At 48.8% G+C, this 20334-nt stretch overlaps 1 protein-coding gene across 3 annotated transcripts in view; it reads left to right on the plus strand.

Annotated features, from left to right (window-relative positions):
- TBC1D22A (TBC1 domain family member 22A) overlaps positions 1-20334 on the plus strand; it is a 421784-nt gene that overhangs the window by 205091 nt on the left and 196359 nt on the right. For all 3 annotated transcript variants that reach the window (XM_054469452.2, XM_054469457.2, XM_054469458.2), the window contains exon 9: positions 8556-8665. In XM_054469452.2, the coding sequence (XP_054325427.1) occupies positions 8556-8665 (110 nt within the window). The remainder of the gene's footprint in view (positions 1-8555; positions 8666-20334) is intronic.

The following is a 20334-nucleotide window of genomic DNA, read 5'->3' on the forward strand; positions in this document are numbered from 1 at the left end:
TGTTTTGAGTGGTCCTTGTACTTCAGAGGGTCTGTTGCTTGTTACTTGTATCAGTGGGGGAATCTTGGCCAGTTTTGTTGGTGAGCTTGGTGAATCTTACTGAATTTATTTAGTAACTAATACACACAGAAAGAGCCCTGAGCAGGAGTAACATCTCGGCATCCTGTCCCTGTGGCCGGTGGCCCAGTGTGGGGTTTCATGATGGTGCAGTCGTTGGTTCTCTGGCAGTGTGTTTGCTACCTGGAGGGGCAGCTGTGGTGGGCCCACATCTTCCTCGTGTGCCTCAGCAGTGCTGGGCCAGCAGGCCCCAGGTGGCAGCATCTCCACCTGCCTGTGCCCACCTCGTTTCCACAGCACTGGCTGCATCACGTCCCTCCCTGACACCTGCACACGTGTGGTGGGCTGGCTCCTCACACCTCCCGCAGCCATGGCACTCTCCTGGTGACCTGTGCTGAGGGCACCACTCTAACAAACAGCTGTCTTCTAGCGCTTCCCGAAGTCTCTGGGGCCTCCGCATCACACTCCCCACAAGCTCTTCCTCCTCCTTCCGTCTGTGAACTCTGCCTTCCTTCCCATCACCTGCGCTCTATCCTATCCTGCCGCCCTCCAGGCTTGGTTGGAATGCCAATGGCTCTGTGCTCATGCTTTCCATCCCGGTCGGGCTCCATGCCTTCTGCCCCGTCACCCTATTCATTCTCCACCTGGCAGGTTCCAGCTCACACAGCGCGGTTGTGTGAGCTGCGTCCCTCTGTAACACACGGTCGAAAGCATCGGGAGAGCGCATGAGTCAGTGAGTCAGAGGAGCGCATGGGCCCGGCCTCTCTTCCAGGCACTAACATGTTCTTTGTTTGGTCTTCGCCTTTCTCCCCGTCCCACAGTTTCTCACACATAGAAGTGTTTGATATTTGTTAATAGAAGAAATTAAAATAAAATAAAAGAAATTTGTTTCAACAAACAGCTTTTCTATGAACCAAAACTCCTACTCACAGCATTATTGAAACATTAAAGATCCAGTCAAGCCACAAGAATACTATGAGATTGGAATTTTTGCTTTTTGCAAAAGTGACCTCATCAAAACGAGGACCGTAAAGATACAGAAGGTTTCTTTCACTTTTTACTGCAGTATCTATCCCACAGTTGATATTTTCCCAAGTGTTGCCTGCAGACTTTTTCCACATGGAATTTGGTACCAAGTTCTTTATACAAAAAGTAGGCCAGCTGCTTCACAGACACTGTCCTGTTCCCAGGCCCCGAGGCCTCCTGCTTTGGGTTTTGAGGTTGGAGACCCCTGACTGCGGGTCTGCTTGCGGGTGGTGAAATGGGAAACAGCCGTGCTGTTGGTGAGAAGAGTGTGTTGGTTCTCATCATTTGGGATCACTCTTGGGGCCACCAGTAGGTCGCTGGAGCTGGCCTGATGCTGCCACCTCGTCTAGCCATGCTGAGGGCATTGTCCTTGTCCTGTGATAATTGTCTGCCAACGTCTCGCCCTCCCACCGTATGCCCACGCTTGTGGGCTGCAGGCGGACGGCCCAAGCTTACAGCCGTGGAGCAGAATCGGGAACTGTGGCTGTGGTTCAGTCTGTGTAACCTTGATTGAGTTGAACGTTATCTATATTAGAATTAAACATTCCTGCACTAGAGCCATTTGATCATAACGTTAGTTGTTTTTGCTGAACCAAAGAGTTTGGCGAATCTATAGTCTTGAGTTGTGATGCCACTCTCACCAAGGCAGGACTTTTTTCTCCATCCTGGAACCCAAATCTACGTAATGAAGTGTTCAAATCTCTCTCACCAAAGTACTGGCGTTTCCAATTTAAAACTCCCAATTTGGGAAATGCAAAAGATTAGATCCATAGAGCAATTCCATCTTGCTTATAAAACAGAACATTTTTGATTACCAGTTAAGCTCCTAATTAAGTGAAGAGGCTTATTGTAGGGTTTGTGCAGTGCAGGTGATGAATGTAGTGGTAACGGCAATAGCTCCCTCCTTGGCACTCCCCGTGGGGGCTGGTTCTTACCCACAGCGTTTGTGCTATAGGTGACTGCTCTCCATACCTTGCTACCAGGAATCCTTTGAAATGAAAGGAGCTGTTTACATTGGAGGGATTTTCCCCTTTCCCCAGTACCAAGCTCTTCCATGTAGTTTAATATGAGAGAGAACTTAACCTGCGTCAAGCCTTTTTGTTTTCGAGAACCCCCTGGTAATTACAAGCTACGATTCCATTGCACCCCCTGGTAATTACAAGCTACGATTCCATTGCACCCCCTGGTAATTACAAGCTACGATTCCAGTGCACCCCCTGGTAATTACAAGCTACGATTCCAGTCCTCTACTCCAGTTCCAGAGGCTGACGTTGTCTCACAGAGGTGGGGTCGGGGTCCGTGAGGGAAATGAGCCCCTTAGGAGACCCAGAGCTTGGGTGGCCTTGTGGTGACAGGCTCTTTTGCTGAATGACAGGAGAGGCACCCACCCACTGCGTGGCGTGGCTGTGGAGCTGTTGTATTTCTGGAGTTAGACCTGCCTGGAGTTGGAGCTGCACAAGGGAGGCTCCAGCATGGACACTCCTTATTGAGTCAGAGGCCTCCATGCTCTGCGGGGTCCTGCTGTGAACCTGATGAGAAGCATGTAGACTAATCAGGCAGAGCCTTGGTTCATGGCCAGGCTCTGCCACTTCCTAGCGCAGGACCTGGTCATGTTACCTGCAGCCTCCTTACCTGCGCAGCATGGCATGGACCCCACAGGGGGCTTTTGGATGGAGTGGGATCATGCGTGGACATGTGGGCCCCCACACAGAAAGGCCTGCTGTGGAAACACACAAGTGCCTTGTCAGTTGGTGGACAGATGTCTTCACTGTGTGGCTGGTGGTCCTGGGTGGGCAGGCGTCCTCACTGTGTGGCCGGCGGTCCTGGGTGGGCAGCCTTCATCACCAGGACCATCTGGATTTTTAGCCCATCCATCCCCCTGTTTCTTTAATCTTCTGACCCTTTTTGTTTTCTGGATGTGGAAAGAGGGGCCAAGAATTTCTGCTCTTTGTTTCCCTAAAACAGCTTTTCGCATATTGCAGAGTGGCAATTATATCCTCATGTGGTTTTCTCCTGACCAAGCTAAATATCCTCCATTTCAAAAACTTAGCTTTGTATACCTACCCACCATTCATCCACCCACCTACCCATCCATCTGTCCACTCGTCCATCTCTCCATCCACGTGGACTGGTGGAGTCTCAGGCTGGACGTGGTGACTGTGCAGTGGTATCCCCGCCTTGTAGCACCGGCCCTGCCCACTGAATGCCAGCAGCACCCCTCACCCTAATCATTCTGACCCCCAGATGCCCTGAAAGTTTCTCAAAACATTCACAAGGGCAGTACCACCACCCGTGGGATCTTCTGCTCTAGGGGTATTTATCTGAGGAAAAGACAGGCCTTATTTAAACTGTTCTAAGTGGCTTAAACATTGTTTTTTTCTGTTGCAGAAATAACTGCTCATTGTGAAAACTGACATTCCCTTTTACTCTCTGCCCTTCTGCAGAGAGTAGCGCAAATTTTCTGCCCCACTCCCCCCACCTTGTAGGAGTGTTCACACATTCCTGTGTGTGGCATCCCTGGATGATGCCCCTCTGTGTAGATTTATGTAGATGCAGTGCTAGACTTTTCCATGTAAATGGAGCTGTTGATAAAGGTGGGCTTATTTTAGAAATTGGTTTTTTCCTTCATACTATAGCAGGGCAGCATTTTCAAAGAAGGTTAGTTAAATCATCCCCAAAGCCTTTCTGTGGTCTAAGAAGGCAGGCGAGATGGTGTTTAACTCAGTGTCTGTTTTTATGTCCCATGACTTCACATTTTCTTATGGTCCACTTGGTGCTGATCTTCTGCCCTGGGCTGTGGGAGCCTCTTCTGCCTCCTCCAGGTTCCCTTGGGGTTAGCCTGTGCACTCGCCACCCCGCCACCTTGCGGGCTCTTTGGGGTCGGGACTCACACTTTTCTCAACTTGGTGTCCCCAGGGTATAGGGGACGGGGCTGCCCCTTGTAGGGAGGTGTGGTGACTGATGTAGGGGAAGAAAGGGCCAAATGCAGTTCCAGAACACTGTTAAAAATGCTGGTGTTAATGTTTATAATTAAATGAGAAAAGTAAAAGATAGAATCATATTTCAGATGGAAACACGCTGGTTTAAATTTCATTATTTTTAATTGTGTGTTTGTAAAAATGTCACCTTAGGAAGTCCGCACAGTGGCCCATCTCTGTCATGGCTCCCAGGCTGTCGCGGTCCTTCCTGGCTGGGAGGAAGCTGAGGTTGTATACGTCTCCCCTCGCCCTCCCCACAGCCCAGGAGTGCCTGTGAATTACCCACCTCCTGGAATCCAGCTGCTTCAGCTGCTTCGAGGCAGCTTGGGCATGTCTTCCTGGCTCAGGAAGAAATCTCTAAGCCCAGATCTCCCAAGGCCCCGGGGTCTGAGAGCCACCCCCTGCCTGATCCCCACCCCCAGGGCCACAGCCATGGCTGCCATTTCATTAGGCCCCGCCCTCCCTTGATTGGCATCTGGTTCTGCTTCCCTCCTCTGCTTTCACTTGTGTATTGATCATTTTTTCCTTTGAATCGTGTTTCTTCCTTTCAACCCTGGGATTGCTTGGAATTACCATGTCTGTGTTTTCCTTTCTCATTTGTGATCTTACCTGAAAAATCTTTCTTTCCATTGGTGTCAGTGCTGTCATCTCTGCTGTCCTATGGAGTGACAACATGTTTTGGGAGATAAATCCGTCCTCCTTGTTGTGGCTTGCCCGGCTGTGAGCATCCCAATATTGGTTGATGCAGGCCCCAGCCATGAGGCTTCCCAGGTTGTGCCTCGTTCCAGTTTGCTCCCTTCTCGTTCTCCCTCCTTGCCTCATGGGTGGCAGCATGCCTGGCGGACAGTGTGTACCGTTGAATGGGAAGCTCTTGGGTTAAAATCTGTCACGGGTGTTGGCCATCTCAGAGTCTTGATTCAGAGACCATTCTCACCCCACAGTGGACTCTGTCTGGTCCCTCGGGCAGGTGGTTTTGTAGATCAGCATCTAACAAATGGAAGCCAGGGAAAACCTGCTGATCTTGCCTGCAGTTCCGTCTGGGCCATACACCCAGGGACAGGGCTCCTCTGGGTGGTCTTGGACCTTCCCAGGCTATCTCCCCAGGGGCCAGACATACCAGCCCGTGGGTATTTTCTGCAGCTTGTCCTGGCCCTGACCCTGCTGTCACAGCCTGGAGTCTAGAGTGCCCTGTGCCACTCTGTGTGCCTTTGCCAAAGTGGGGGATGCTTTCTCTGGCGGGGGATATTTATCTCATTCTGACAATAAGGGTAATTCCAATTCTCCTGGCGTTTAGAAGACAAATCACTGCGGGGGCTCTCTGAGTTAAATGCCATTACTTCATTACCTTGAAGAGTAACAAATGGCCCATTGTGAGAAATGACACCTAGAATAGGCCACTGACATTTCCTCAGATAAAGTAACAAGCCAGCTAAACAGACCAAGAGAGCGAGGCTCCTGCCTGGCTCACGCACTGCCTGGCTCTGCGAGTCAGAGCTGCCACAGCCCAGCTGCATCTGTGCACTCAAGGAGAGGCTGTCAAGGTCTGGGGAGGCCTCAGTTCCCTGTTTACTCTTATTATCTCAGGAAATGTCTCCATGCTTGGAAGGCCCTTGAAAGAGGATACGTCGATGGGAAACTTCTCAGAGGAATCCCGCTGATGATTGCTGCTCATTCAGTTCCCTGAGAAGAGGAAATCACACCCACTTTAGGCCAGCAGAATGTTGAGTTGATTCTGCCCAAACTGTTTTCCCAGGGAGGAAGTGATGCCCGGGGGAGGCCACTTATCCTCCTGTCTATGTGCTTGGCTTTTGCTGCCGGTTCTCCCAGTAGGAAAGGCGTTACGATGGGGCTGGATTTGGAGTCTAGGCAGGCCTGTCCTGCTCACTCCCACCATTGTCTCACAAAGCACACTGATCAGCGCGTGGAGGCTTAGTTTCTGCATCTGTGAACCGGCAGAAATAACACCTCCCACCTTGGGCTGCCGTGGGAAATTGGGAGACGGGGCCTTTCCCTGGGAATCCCTGTGGGGGCTTCATCAGAGGGTGTGCTCAGGTCAACCCGGGCTCCTGTGCCAGCAGAGTTTGAAGACCAGACACCTTGCTACTTGCTGGAGGAAGAGCCTGCAGCCCTGCAGGGAGCCGGTGGGTGGACAGAGCCACCAGGAGAGTGCCGGTGTCATGGACACACCCGGCTGGGAGGAGGGTCAGGGGACGGAGCCATGGCCAGCCAGCAGCACTTGTCATCCTAGCCCCACATTCGAGGAACGGGGAACTGGGACCTGCCTTCTAGGGTGAAAACACGGGCCAAGAGAGTGAGGGCTTGGTTGCACCCAGTATGCTGTGGACAATGGTGTCCTTCACAAGCCCGGGTCCCAGGAGGAACCCATCCATTTCTCCATGCCACTGGGTGACTCTGACACCTAACATTGATGTTTTCAATCTTTAAAGTCACTTGTTTTCCCCTTTAATTCATGAGCATCTTGAGGACATCAAGTCTCTCACTCATGTCTGTGCCTGGTGCCTGGCGTATAGGGACAGATCCCACCCACGGGACCAGCTCTCTGTGTCCACATTACCCCTTGGTAGAGACAGCCCAGGGTCTACCAGCTGAGGCATGCAGAGACGCGGCGTGGCCTGGCCGTAGGGGTGCGGCTCAGTTGTGAAGAAGAGTGAGGCATTGACACAGGCTGCCGCCTGGATAACTCTGGAGAACATTGTGCTCAGTGAGAAGGAGCCAGTCACAGAGGGCGGCAGAGCCTCATTCCAGCAGTGTGAAATGTCCAGAATAGGCAACTCCATAGAGACAGAGGCAGGTTCGTGGTTGCCAGGCGTGGAGTGGGGAGTGGGGAGCGGCTGCTGAAGGGTCCAGGGTTTCTTTCCGTGGTGATGGAAAGGCTCTGGAACTAGTGGTGACGCTTGTGACCCTACTCAGGACCACTCCGTCGCACACACTAAAGAGTGGATTTTATGGCGGATGAATTATCTCTCTGTTTACAAAACCCAGAACCAAATGAAAGCAATACCCATGGAGTGACTGAGGATCCACCCCCAGCACCCAAGAGAGAGGAGTGATGCGCGAACTGGCTGGAATCCGCCCACCCTCCCACGTTCCCGCAGGTCCCGCCATGTTGGATGTGTCCACCTGGGCCTGTCGCCTCCCTGTACAGGCCCTCGAGCGCGCAGCTGCTCACTCCTGCTGGAGGGTCAGACACGGAGGCGCTCTTCCCCTTTTATCCTGCTGGTTCTGGGGTGAACCAAGAACCGTGGGAGGTGGCGTGTCACCTCGTCTCTTCCAGTCACACGCTTCAGTGTGAGTTAGCAATTGTGCAGGGCTGCGACTGGGGAAGCAGCGCGATAGGATAGGACTGTACACAATACAAATGTGAGGTGGGCCTCTGGGTCCTCAGGGAGCACTTAGGGACCTGGGTTCTGGGACCAGTAGGTGGGGCTGCATCTGGCACCCCCGTCCCCGCATGTACCAGGCTGCTCAGCATAGCCACGGCCCTGCCCCTCTTTACCCCACTGGTGTCAGAGGCTCAAGGGTGGTGACAGCAGAGTGGTGACAGCTGAAATGAGCACGCACATTCACAGTGCGCAGGAGAGGGCCTGGCGCATCAGCAGACCCCGGTCAACACCAGCGGCATTATCATCCGTATCATGATTGCGATGTTTATCTGCTTAAACCTTTCTAAATATATTCTGGGTTGAAATGTTTCTTTTCTTAAAGAACATTTTCCTTGTGAAGATGCCATGCAAATAAAACTAAAGTAAAAAAAAAATTAAAAATAGGGAAGATAATTTTTAAAACATTTATGAGTATTTTGCTGGATGACAGCAGTTCTGTAAGGATCTAAAATTAGTTTGTTCAAATATCTGATAAGCCATTTCAATTAGGCATCTGTTTTGCATTTTAAAAACTTTTAGATTGTGTTTTCTCATTAGGTTTTTTATACTTTAAGAAGGAAATTATTGAGAGCGCCATTGTCTGTTCTGTCTTTGACGCACATCTGTGTTGCGGCTTTCTGGGGTTTTTCATCATAGCATGCAAGTATTTACCCAGTGTAGTTTTGGAAACTCTAACTTTGGAAAGAGGTTTTTAGAGGAATTATTGCCAAATGAATATGTAAATATATCAGAAGCAGAGTTTTCAAAATCTTATGAAAAAACTTTCAGATCTGTTAGGATTAAGTAATATATTCTATTTTCTCTCTTATTAGAATGTGAAATGCCTGAGAAGCAATAATTTATAATGTATTAATTATGTTAATTAATTGGAGAGGATTCAGAATATTAATTATCTGCAACTAATTAGGTGTTAAGATGAGAAGCATTAAGTGATGAGGTGGAAGGCTGCATGAGTCATTTAGCTAGACTGATGAGAGTGGGTGGAGGGAGCTGGATGCGGGCTCAGCTCTCTTCCTGCGTGGGCCTCCTCATGGGTCGAGGTCCCGTGTGGCTAAGTCTCCTTGTCTTTTGCATGCCCGGCGCCGCCCAGAGGCAGAGGAGGTGGACACAGTGGACGTCTCCGGCGTGCCCGCAGAGGTGCTGTGCAACATCGAAGCCGACACCTACTGGTGCATGAGCAAGCTGCTGGATGGCATTCAGGTGAGCGCCCGCGTCCACGGGGACACAGCCCATGCCCACAGCCCCTGCGGTGAAGACAGCCTGAGGCCTGAGGCTGCTCCTGAGTCTCAGTGTGGCCGTGCAGTCCCTCCTGAAGCCTCACTTTTCTACATCTGGAGTAGCTCAGACCCCTCCGGGTTGACGAAGGGTGAGACACAGTGTATGTGCCCCTCGTTCTGGGCATGGTTATGTGTTCTGCTGAGGGCCCAGCGGGAAGGCGAGATGCAGAGTCTGATCCCCTGCTGCCTGAAGACTGTAGCTACCACCACTAAGTAGGGCACAGGCTCACGGTAGCTACGTGCGTGTGGCTGGCTGTGCTAAGAGGGATCCTCCTTAAAGGGCCTCAGATCGGGGGCCGCAGCTCCTGGCCTCTGACACCAGGCTGTGAGCCCTCGCCTGCAGTACTGGTGGCCAGGGCTCCAGGTGCGTGGGGCGCTGCAGCTGCACCTGCTCCCAGAGAGCAACACGAGCTGGTGGGAGTCCCCTGCACCACAGTGCAGGGCTCTGCGTCAGCTAGGGTTAGTGGCTGAGATTTCTGTAGAAAAGCCACAGGTCTCCCAGTGACAGAGCCGATCCTATGGTGTAAGGGCAGAATCCCACACAGTGCCTGGGAAGGGCCTTGCTGGTAGGTGAGTCAGGAATGAGGACTGGAGCCAGCTGATACTACAGAGGAACGGCTGAGGGGGATGGACGGGCCCTGGAGTGGGTGTGGGCGTCTTAGTTTATTTGAGGCTGGCACATCCTTTCTAGACACTCGCTTCCTGTGAGGTGCTGTGCTCCACACCCGGGAATAGTGGCGAGTAAGGGTGAGGCCTGCTCTGGAAGCTCACTGGGGGTGGAGGGTAGATGGGTAAGTATGGCATGAGGGGACAGAAGGCACTTTGACCCCAAAGACCCAAAGGTGGGAAGAAGTAGATTTCAGGGGACCATGAATTTTGATTGACAAAGCAGGGCTTGTCAGACAGAGGAGGGTCAAAGCCCAGAGCACGGTTTGGGCTGGTAATCGTTTTCTGAGGGACCAAACGGCAAGACATCACGGGGGTTTGCATGTAGACGGCCCTCTGCTGAGAGCTGGGGCCTCCCGGGAGGGTCTGCATGTTCTGCCAGCATCCCTGTTATCCCAGCTCAAAGGGGGGCCCTCATCTGAGAGACACAGAGACAAGGTTGCCACTTGTCATCTGCATTGCCTAGCAGGGCTTGGCTTTTCCTGAGCCATTGCGGTAAAGGTTGTTCCTGATACCACTAAGTGACGAGGTCTCAGCTCATCTACTTGATTCGAAATCGTCAGAATATGGCTTTTATAGCCTGTGGTCTAAGGTTTAGACTCCAAGTTTAATTTGAATATATTAGCTAAAAGGTTCTGTTGAGGAAAGACGTGTGGTTTTTGCTGTTACTTTTCATAACGTAGGAATGGAAAAGGAGAAAGTAGAAGCCTGTTGTGTGGTTGGAGAATGGAAACCTCGTATCTATTGGCTGGTCCAGACTCCTTGTGACTTACTTTGTTCCTTGTAAAGAAAAATGTGCCCACTAGAGATATATTTTGGCCCAAGCACCAATTTATCATTTCCCCTCCTTTACTAATATTTTCATACATTTTATTCTTTCTGCTAGACCTTTCGGCTTTTTGCCCCGTTAGAAAAAGGATTGAATCATAATGTAAAACTTTATAAATTTCAAATGTCGCTTCTCTGATGATGAGTGATGGGACTTGTGCCATTTAAATACAAGATTATCTGGCCTCTATTTGTAAATAAAATCCGCTGTACAATGAAATCGATGCTGGCTTTTCATTTTTCACCTGAGATTTGTAGCCTGATGAAATGGTTTATTGGCAGGGCCGATGAGTGTAAGGGATCATGCTTTCCTGGCGCGTGTGTTTATAGCACATCACCGTCCCGTGGCAGTCGTTTATCTTTCTCTCACGTGCCAGGATGGATTCCACGTGATCCTCCCAGGAGCAAGAGTTGAGGGATGTCAGTTCCCACCATCCAGGGGACTTGGCAACTCAGCTGTGATTCTTGTAGATAAGGCCGTCCGAGCAGAGCTCCTCTAGAGACTGTTCAGTGTTTACAAGCACTGCCGCTGTTTTAAGTTCAGAGAAGTATGAGGCTATGTACTCAAAACCAAGGCAACACACGGACCGGCGTGTCAGCTCCCGGAGGACCTGGCCGCTTCTGCCTCTTAGCTCCTTTCCCTACTCTTGGTCTTACTATCTCCATTTCATTCTTTTGGAACTGCTAGAACCGTCTTCCTTAAGCACCCTTTTCATCACATCATCGCTCTGATTGAAGCCCTTGGGGAAGCTCTCTCTTGGTTTTCTGAAGTGCAAGCTCTCAGCCTGGCCTCCACCAGTTGTTCCCAGTGTTCTTTCAAGGGCGTGTTTATTCATCGGCTCTGTGGCAGCCGTCCATGCCATTGCTGCAGAGGCTTTAGTGGAGCCGCTGAACCAGAACCATGTGCCAGGGGCTCTTCCTCACCAGGAAGAGGATCTTAAAGGGCCTGTTAGCCCCACAGTTTCTGTGATTGGTAGGCAGTCACCATGGGAATGAATGTGAGGAACCAACATTGTCTCCACCGTGACGGGGCATTCCCAGGACAGGTTGGAGCTCGGTTACACCCAGCACACAAGGCTGAGACCAAGAGAGATGAAGCCCATTGCCCAGGTGACATGGCTTGTATTAAAACTCACATTGACTGCTCTGTGACCTTTCGTAGCTGAAATACATAGAAGTGAGTTCCATTTGCAGGGGAAGTTCTAGAGGGCAGAAACCACATCTGTCTATTTTTTTTACCTTTGGATGTCCTGGATGGTCATAACTGTTTTTGGCTCACCTTGGAGCCTCAATTTGAGATTCCATATTCTACTTGTTTTCAGTAATTAATTAACTTTGTCGTTTTGGCCAGGATGTGTGAAGCACCTGCCCTCTCTCTACAGGCACTCAGAGAGGCGGAAGACTTTGGGGTGAGTCAGCATCACCCCTCTGTCCCCAAGAAGCTCAGAGCCTGGTGGGATGGAGCAGGGGGAGTGGACAGCTGATGGAGGCGAGGACGGAATGCTGGGAGAGGAGGCTCTTAGCCCCCAGTAAGATGGCAAACTAGGAAAAAGAACAAACCACTCTTCTCCTGACAAATCCCTGGAAACGTTAGATGATTGGTCTGTTCTCGCACTGCTTAAAGAAGTACCTGAGACTGGGTAATTTATAGAGAAAGAGGTTTAATTGGCTCACAGTTCCACAAGCTGTACAGGAATCATAGCTGAGGAGGCTTCAGGAAACTTTCAATCATGGCAGAAAGTGAAGGGGAAGCCGGTGTGTCTTACAGGGCTGGAGCTGGAGGGAGGGGTTGGGGGAGATGCCACACACTTTTAAACAACCAGATCTCATGATGCAGTGACACAGCGCTAGCAGGGATGGTGCTAACCCATTAGAAACCGCCCCCAGGATCCGGTCACCTCCAGCCAGGCCGTGCCTCCAGCACAGGGGATTACAATTCAACATGAGATTTGGGTGGGGACACAGATCCAAACCGTATCAGCGGTATTGAACAAAGATTGTTTAACAAGCATTGTGGGACTCCTTAACAGCAAAGAGAGGTCCTCCAGGAGCGAACAGCGCTGACTCCACTGGCTGACGTTAGTGAATTGGAGGGAATTGTCAGACCGGCTCATGGCTAGGAGAGCAGGCTTTCCTGCCCTGGTGAAGTGTGATCACAGAAGCCAGTCCTGCTCAGGGAGATCAGGTGCTGCCCAGAGCAGAGACATGGGCTCTGCCATTGACATGCCCAGGCCAGTGTGCCTTGGGACTCTGCACTCCAAACATCATTGAAGAGCTTGAAGAGCTTTTGTTTGTGTGGGTTCTCTTGATAACTGCCATGTTAGAAATTCAAATAGAGAAAATTAAAAATACTTAGTAATTTATTTAAAAACAACAATGAAAACCCCATTACATATTATTATAAGTAACATTTTTATGATAGATTACCATTTTTTGAAACAAAAATGTTTAGTGAGAAGAAAGGCATTGTTTTACATTTTTGTAAATCTCCTTAATGTCTAACTTGATAGAAGAAGAATTCTCATATCTACTTCTACATTCAATTTGTTGTGGTATTTTTGTTTTAGCTGAAGAATGTGAAGAAAATCCAGCATTACATAGATACATAGTTGGAAAAGGAAGTGTGTTTTTTGTTTGTTTGTTTGTTTTTTGGAGATGAAGTCTCCTCCAGGCTGGAGGGCAGTGGTGCGATCTCAGCTCACTGCAACCCCCGCCTCCCAGGTTCAAGCGATTCTCCGCCTCAGCCTCCCGAGTAGCCGGAATTACAGGCACACGCCACCATGCCCGGGTAATTTTTGTAGTTTTGGTAGAGACAGGGTTTCACCGTGTTGGCCAGGCTGGTCTCAAACTCCTGACCTCAAGTGATCTGCCCGCCTCAGCCTCCCAAAGTGCTGAGATTACAGGTATGAGCCACCGCGCCCGGCCAGGAAGTGTTTTAATAGGCTTTTCAGGTAATTTTGGATTCTTTTTTCATTAATACTATACTATTACTCAACAAATGGTAGTTTCTTAAAGGTTAGTTGTGATATGAAATCTGAAACCTCATCAGTGAATGTTTTACACTCAGTTACATTAAAGTTGATGGCCTATCTTGCACTTTGATAGGATCTTTTACCCATATATTGGCTCTGTAACATCATTCATTGGCGATTTGGAAAATATTGGCTGACTGAGGTGTGCAGATCTTTTAAATGTTGATACGTTTCATCGTATGATCAAATTTGTTAGTATTACCACCGTCTCATAAGAAGCAGCTGTCAGGCCCAGGGTGGCAGATAAAAGTCTTCTAAAATTCAGATTTTTAATTTAAAAGCTCAGATATTATCACTGGCAACAAACACAGTTCCTTGTTTCTTTTGAAGTGACAGGCCAACTTCATTCATTTTTGAGAAAATATCTTCCAGAGACCCGCGTTTGAATAACTGATTTGTCTGCTAGTCCTTCTTTCATGTAAACATGACGTTTCTTGAAGAAAGTATTCAGTTCAGCTCACAACTGAAGCCAGCACACCAAGTGCTCTCCTTGACGAAGCTTCTGTTTCTGGATTTGCCCCTCAGGCTTTCCGTGTTCTTCCCACCTGTTTCAGGGCTGAGCCTGAATACAGTATTAATAGTAAGATGAGTGACCTTTCCTGCCGCATCCAGGGCATCCTTAAGTGAAACAGCCTTTTGTTTTCACATCATGAGCATGTGGTATTGGGAACACAGTGACGGTTGAGTGTGGCGAGGGCACTGCCCTGCCTGCTGCCAGCATGCCCACAATTTTACCCACCACTGCCTGTGTACTGCCAGCACAAATGTCAGCACTGTGAGGAAGGTGAATCATGCCTTCATGTTACTATGACAGCAGTTTCAATGTAACAGACCCCTTGAAAGGTCTAGGGACCCCCAGGAGTTGGCTGGCTACCCTCTGATAACTTCTGCCCAGGAGGGATGATCTCCTGCCACAGGCCTGTGGCGTTCCCATGGGAAGAGGCATCTGTAGATGACCTCACAGCAGACGACGTACAAACCAAGCAGAGAAGGAGTGCGCCGGGAATAAATGTTAGCGATTACTCTCATTAGGAGGATTTGTACCCAGAGACCTGAGACACTAGAACAGCGATTTGAAAGGAACCAGACAATGTGTAACTTTAAAATATTGAGAACGAAACAGTTTAAAATAAAGACTCTGAAGAAAGAACTCACAGATTTATTTATATTTATTTATTTGAGATGGAGTCTCGCTCTGTTGCCCAGGTCGGAGTACAGTGGTGTGATATTGGCTCACTGCAACCTCCACCTCCCGGGTTCAAGTGATTCTTCTGTCTCAGCCTCCTGAGTGGCTAGGACTACAGGCGCCCACCACCACGCTCGGCTAATTTTGTATTTTTAGTAGAGACGGGGTTTCACCATGTTGGCCAGGATGGTCTCGATCTCTTGACCTTGTGATCCCCCTGCCTTGGCCTCCCAAAGTGCTGGGATTACCCAGGTGTGAGCCACCGTGCCTGGCTAGAAATCACAGATTTTAAATGGAACCAAACAGACCTTCTAGCAATCGAAATTAGAGTCACTGAAATTTAAAACTCATTAGACAAAAGAGAAGAGAGAGTCAGAATTGAATGTAGTGCTGAGAAGATTACCGACTGGGCAACACAGAGAGATACTGAAAATACGACAGATTAAGACATGAAAGATAGAATTTAAAAAATAGAACTAGAAAGAGAAAATATACTGGAGGAAAGCCAATATTTGTAAAGCTGTGGCTGTGAATTTTTCAGCATTGATGAGATGTTGTTACTAATATCTAATAAATCTCCAGAAAGATGAGTTGAAACTAGTTACCTATCGAGACATGAGAGTGAAGCCACTGAATAAGAAAAAGAAGAGAAAATCTCATAGGAAAGAAGAAAGGCCAGAGAAAAGTAGAGTAATGTGTCTCATGTTCGGAAGAAAAATAGCTGCCCAATGAGATTAGATTTAAAAACAGAATCCAGCTATATGCTACTTACAAGACACCCAAACCACTAGGAGACAGGTAGAAAGGAAATGCAACAGAAGAATATTAACCAAAGTAATAGTTATGTAGCTCTGTAGCCCATATGTAGCTGTGTAATAGCCATGGAGCTATTAAATGAGATAGATTTTTAAGGCAGAAAGCACTCCTAGAGACAAAGAGTATCACTGCCAGTGGATACACTTACCAGGGAAGAGTTAATCTTGAATGCATGACCTTGACCCCATATTTCTGCACATGTACATAAGTATGATGGGAGAGGGGTGGTGGTTGTCAATGCCAGACACAGTCCTGAGTGCTTCGTTGTAATATTAGTTCATTTTCCCTCACAACAAACATAAGGCACTTCCAATTTTGTGGCTAGTTAGTTGCAGCATTGGGATTTAGACCCACACAGTCCAGTACCAGCTTTCCTGCCTCTCAGTGATTAGTAGGTGATATGGTTAGGCTTTGTGTCCCCACCCAAATCTCACCTTGAATTGTAATCCCCATTATCCCCCACGTGCCAAGGGAGAGAGCAGGTGGGGCTGATTGGATCATGGGGCGGTCTCCCCCACGCTGTTCCCCTGATAGTGAGTGAGTTCTCATGAGATCTGACCATTTTATAAGGGGCTCTTCCCCCACTTTGCTCAGTACTTCTCCTCCCTGCTGCCCTGCAAGGAACATGCCTCTTCCTCTTTGTCTTCCGCCATGATTCTGAGTTTCCTGAGGCCTCCCCAGCCATGCTGAACTGTGAGTCAATTAAACCTCCTGTCTTTACGAGTTTCCCAGTCTCGGGCAGCTCTTTATAGCAGTATGAAAATGGACTAATACAGTAGATCGAGCAGATAAGAATTAGGAAGATCTGGGAGGACGTGCACTGCACAGTTTGGGCAAATGGACATATCTAGACCCCCATATCCAGCACACAGAGAATATTCATTCTTTTCCAGTGTGCACAGAAGATCTGTAAGAATGGCAATACCAGCAGTTACCGGGGAGTCAGATAGACCAAGGTCTGGGTGGGGGATTAGCAGATTGAGAAGAGCATTCTAGACTAAGCTGGGACTCCGTGGTGTGGGATCACTCAGAGTGCTTAGGGAGTAGGAGTGTGGGCTGGAGCTTGGGGCTGGGAAGCTGGGTTGATGTTTGACAGCTCTGGAAAGTCTGTCTTTGTGGCCTGCCCCAGATACTCGGGCCTGATCACTCATCTCTGGTGGATTGATGCCTATCCTGCTAGGTGTTTAAGAGACAGTCTTTTGTTTTTTTGAGATGGAGTCTTACTCTGTCACCAGGCTGGAGTGCATTGGCATGATCTTGGCTCACTGCAACCTCTGCCTCCTGGGTTCAAGCAATTCTCCTGCCTCAGCTTCCCGAGTAGCTGGGACTACAGGAGCCCGCCACCACGCCCAGCTAATTTTTATATTTTTAGTAGAGGCGGAGTTTCACCATGTTGGCCAGGATGGTGTTGATCTCTTGACCTCGTGATCCACCCGCCTCGGCCTCCCAAAGTGCTGGGATTACAGGCGTGAGCCACTGTGCCCGGCCAAGAGACAGTGTTTTTAGTCAGGGGCATTTGGTGTTGGGGAAAAGGCAAAGCAGCTACATTTCCAGATGTGCTGGTCTTAGGGGAGATGATCTGTCCAGCAAGTAATGCCTGGAAAGCCACTGCCAGCCTGCTGGTCATGTAAACAACGAATCGAGGTCATTGGCACTGCCCTGAGGGACGTCTAAGCTTGCGGAGGGATGTGGGCTATATTTGGATGTAGGGGGGGAGTCAGGAGCCTAAACTAGGTGGTGGTGGGACAGGCATTGGTGGGCAGGTGCAAGAGCACTGAGGGCAGCTCTAGACCTTGTTGGCCATGTGGAGCAAGTGCCCGGTGTGGAGCAGTGGCAGTGGTGGGGCGCCCTCCTGCCTCATTAGGGCTGCTTAGAAATGTCTGGGGTGCTTTTCGGTGGTTGCCGTCACTGAGAGATGCTGCTGCATGGACAGCTTCACCTGGGAAGAACCTTCGTGGCACTGCAGTAAGAAGCATTATGTAGAATGCTGTACTTGTAGTCATCGGGTCTGGGCTCAACATTTTCCACCTGTGTGACCCTGTTAGTGACTCTAGTTGGATGGTTTCATCTTGAGAGTGAATGAGGTTGTGAGACAAGTCCTGTATTTTGTGGTGCGATGCGTGTCTTGGATCTGGCACAGCAGACCATCTGGTCAGAGGTTTCCACAGTGCAGGAGGGTGCCCAGGCTGGCTTGTGGGCAAACGGCTGTGAGGTAGGGCACGGGTGGGTTGCCCTCAAGGTGGGACACCGCTAAGTGCAGGAGTGATGACCTTGAGCCTCCCATTTAAGCCTCATGGGGACTAATCCTCAATGTTGAGGACAGAATTTCTGTGTTTTCTTCCTGAGTTGTGTGGTAGCTTTGATTGTAAGTATTTTAAAAAATTCAGGTAAGTTTAATTTGGAGAAATAATTTCTTTCTTGTCTTTATTTTTCACTTTCTTTCCTGATGGGGCTTTCTGCCCATTTGCCTGAGTTTCACTTTGTGTGTGTCTTGTTCTCTGGGTGATGTGAGTTGGGTGGGTGTGCACAGGTTGACTGTGTGTGGGTTTCTGGGGTTCTGGCTTTCTGGAGTAACCTGGGATGTGAGGTTGGAGGGAGGGTCCTTTGTGGCTCTCCCAACCAGCTGGAAGAGTAGCTGGTGCCAGAATAAGACCAGGTTTTTTTTTTAAAACCAAGTACACTATGAAGGTTCCAGCCAGATACTTAATTAAAAAAAAATAATTTGGTGGGCTGTTTGTTTCAGTGGGTTCACGGATGTGTCCTTTTAATGCTATTTGGTATTAGTAGCTATGTTTTGGGGATGATTTTTAGTGTAGATCACAGAAACACACCTGGGCCGATTCCAGCTAAGGGAACACTCCTTTTACACAGCGTGTTGGCTTCGGGGCCTGAAGATAACTGGCTTTGTGTGTGCTTTTCTGGGCAGTGGAAGCTGCTGACCTAGTGCTGTTTCAGCCCCTCCTTCTCCCTGGGGGTTTAAACTTGGTATCCAGTGAGAAGTTCCAGGCTGGGCTGGGCACGGTGGCTCATGCCTATAATCCCAGCACTTGGGAGGCCGAGGTGGGTGGATCTCTTGAGGTCAGGAGTTCGAGACCAGCCTGGCCAACATAGTAAAACCCTGTCTCTATTAAAAATACAAAAATTAGCCGGGCATGGTGGCACCCGCCTGTAATCTCATCTACTCGGGAGGCTGAGGCAGGAGAATTGTTTGAACCTGGGAGACAGAGGTTGCAGTGAGCTGAGATCGAGCCATTGCCCTCCAGCCGGGGCAACAGAAGCAGACTCCATCTCAAAAAAAAAAAAAAAAGGTTCCAGGCTGGATGAGGCCCTCTCAGACTTTTAGGGGATTATTCTTGCACTTTTGCCGGTCTTTCCATTTCACTAACAGCACTCGTGCCAAGGTTGTTGGTTCGCTATTACTTCTTGAATTACAGCTTCCATATTTGCCTACCTGAAGTCATACTGTTACTCTTAGATTCACTACTTAACAGGACAGTTTCTTTGAGTAGCAAAGAACCATTGCCTTTTATAATTAGTCATTTACATTTCCTTTCCTTGGGGAAGAATTATTGAATTCTAAGAACTGGTTGGTGGCATGGAGGTAATAGGAATATTGGGGAAAGTGACTAAATTATCTCGGAACTTGTTAGAGAAAAGGCCAGAAATGCAATGGCGTCATGACTCATTTAGAGAAAGGCCAGGAAACGGCCAGGCCCATGACTCGGGGTGGAGTGGACTCTGCCTGTGAGCAGGTGTTGCCCTTCAGGTGGGGCTGGTGTGAGTTGACCATTGATGTTAACACCAGGGAGGCAACAGGGTAGTTGGGGGAAGCCCTGTCCTGCACACCAAGCTGGGGAGATGTGCAGCTTCTTACAGTGCTTGCTCCCAGAGGGGGCCGGCCAAAGGCAGTTGAGGGCGGCTCAGGAGCCTCCGACGTGAGCTCAGGCAGCTGGAACTTGGAATGGACTAAGCCCCGGCGATGTCATTATCTGAAAGAGAATAACAAAGGAAGGACTGGTCTGATGCCCAGGAAGGTGGCAGAGAGAAAGTACACTCCAAATGAGCTCTGATTTCGCATTTGGAGCTCTGATTTCGCATTTCTGCTTCTATACGTCAAGAAGCAGAGTCTTCACCTGGACGGGGCAGTGGAGCGCTTGGTGGAGGCCTGGGGGAGGGGAATGAATGCATGGAGCGCCGAGTCCGTTTAGATGTGTCAAATCCACACCTGCCCCAGATGCCAGCTCAACTGTGCCCCTGTGGGGAAGAATCTTAGATACATGATTTCAGAGCCCAAGTCAATAAAATTGAGGACTCTTGCCAAGATTTTAGAAAGGTTTATTAAACAGATAAGAATGTGTTAGTCACTGGGCTGTGACAGAAGGTTCATTAAGAATGAATCATTGAGCAGCAAGCAATTTAAAAATGAAAATTAAAAAATTCAATTTACAATAGCATTGAAAACCATAAGAATCCATGTGGTTGCCTGAATGAATAGTTGATTCTTTTTAATTACTAAGTAATACTCCACCGTGTGCATCTATCACAGTTTATCCATCCTCCTGTTGGTGGCAGCCGAGGCTGTTTCTGGTCTTGGGCTGTTGTGAATAACATTTCTGTGAAAATTCATGTCCACATCTTCTAGATGCCTGTTAAGTTCTGGCTGTTCCACGTCAGAATGCGATTTCTCCAACACTGCATTCCCCACAGGGTCTTCATTTATTCCGATTCTGATAGCAATCCTTTGTCAAGACAGATATTTTGAGAATGTTTGCTCCCGTGGCTTGTCACTTCATTTCATTAACAATGTCTTCTATGAGCCAACAGTTTCAACTTTGATAAAATCTAATTTATCATTTTTTTCTTTTGTGGTAATAGTTTTCTGTGTCCCGTCTACCTCCACAATGCCAATGTATACCCATGTTATGACTGACAATTTTAGTTTTTTAGTTTTAGGTCTATAACCTAGCTTGACTTAATTTCTGTATATGGTATAAGGAAGATGTCAGGCTTCATTTTTTCCTCTGCAGATATCCTGGTGAACACAATGCCATTTGTTGAAAACAG

Source organism: Pongo pygmaeus, chromosome 23 (genome assembly GCF_028885625.2).
Source record: "Pongo pygmaeus isolate AG05252 chromosome 23, NHGRI_mPonPyg2-v2.0_pri, whole genome shotgun sequence".
In the NCBI taxonomy this organism is placed as follows: Eukaryota; Metazoa; Chordata; class Mammalia; order Primates; family Hominidae; genus Pongo; species Pongo pygmaeus.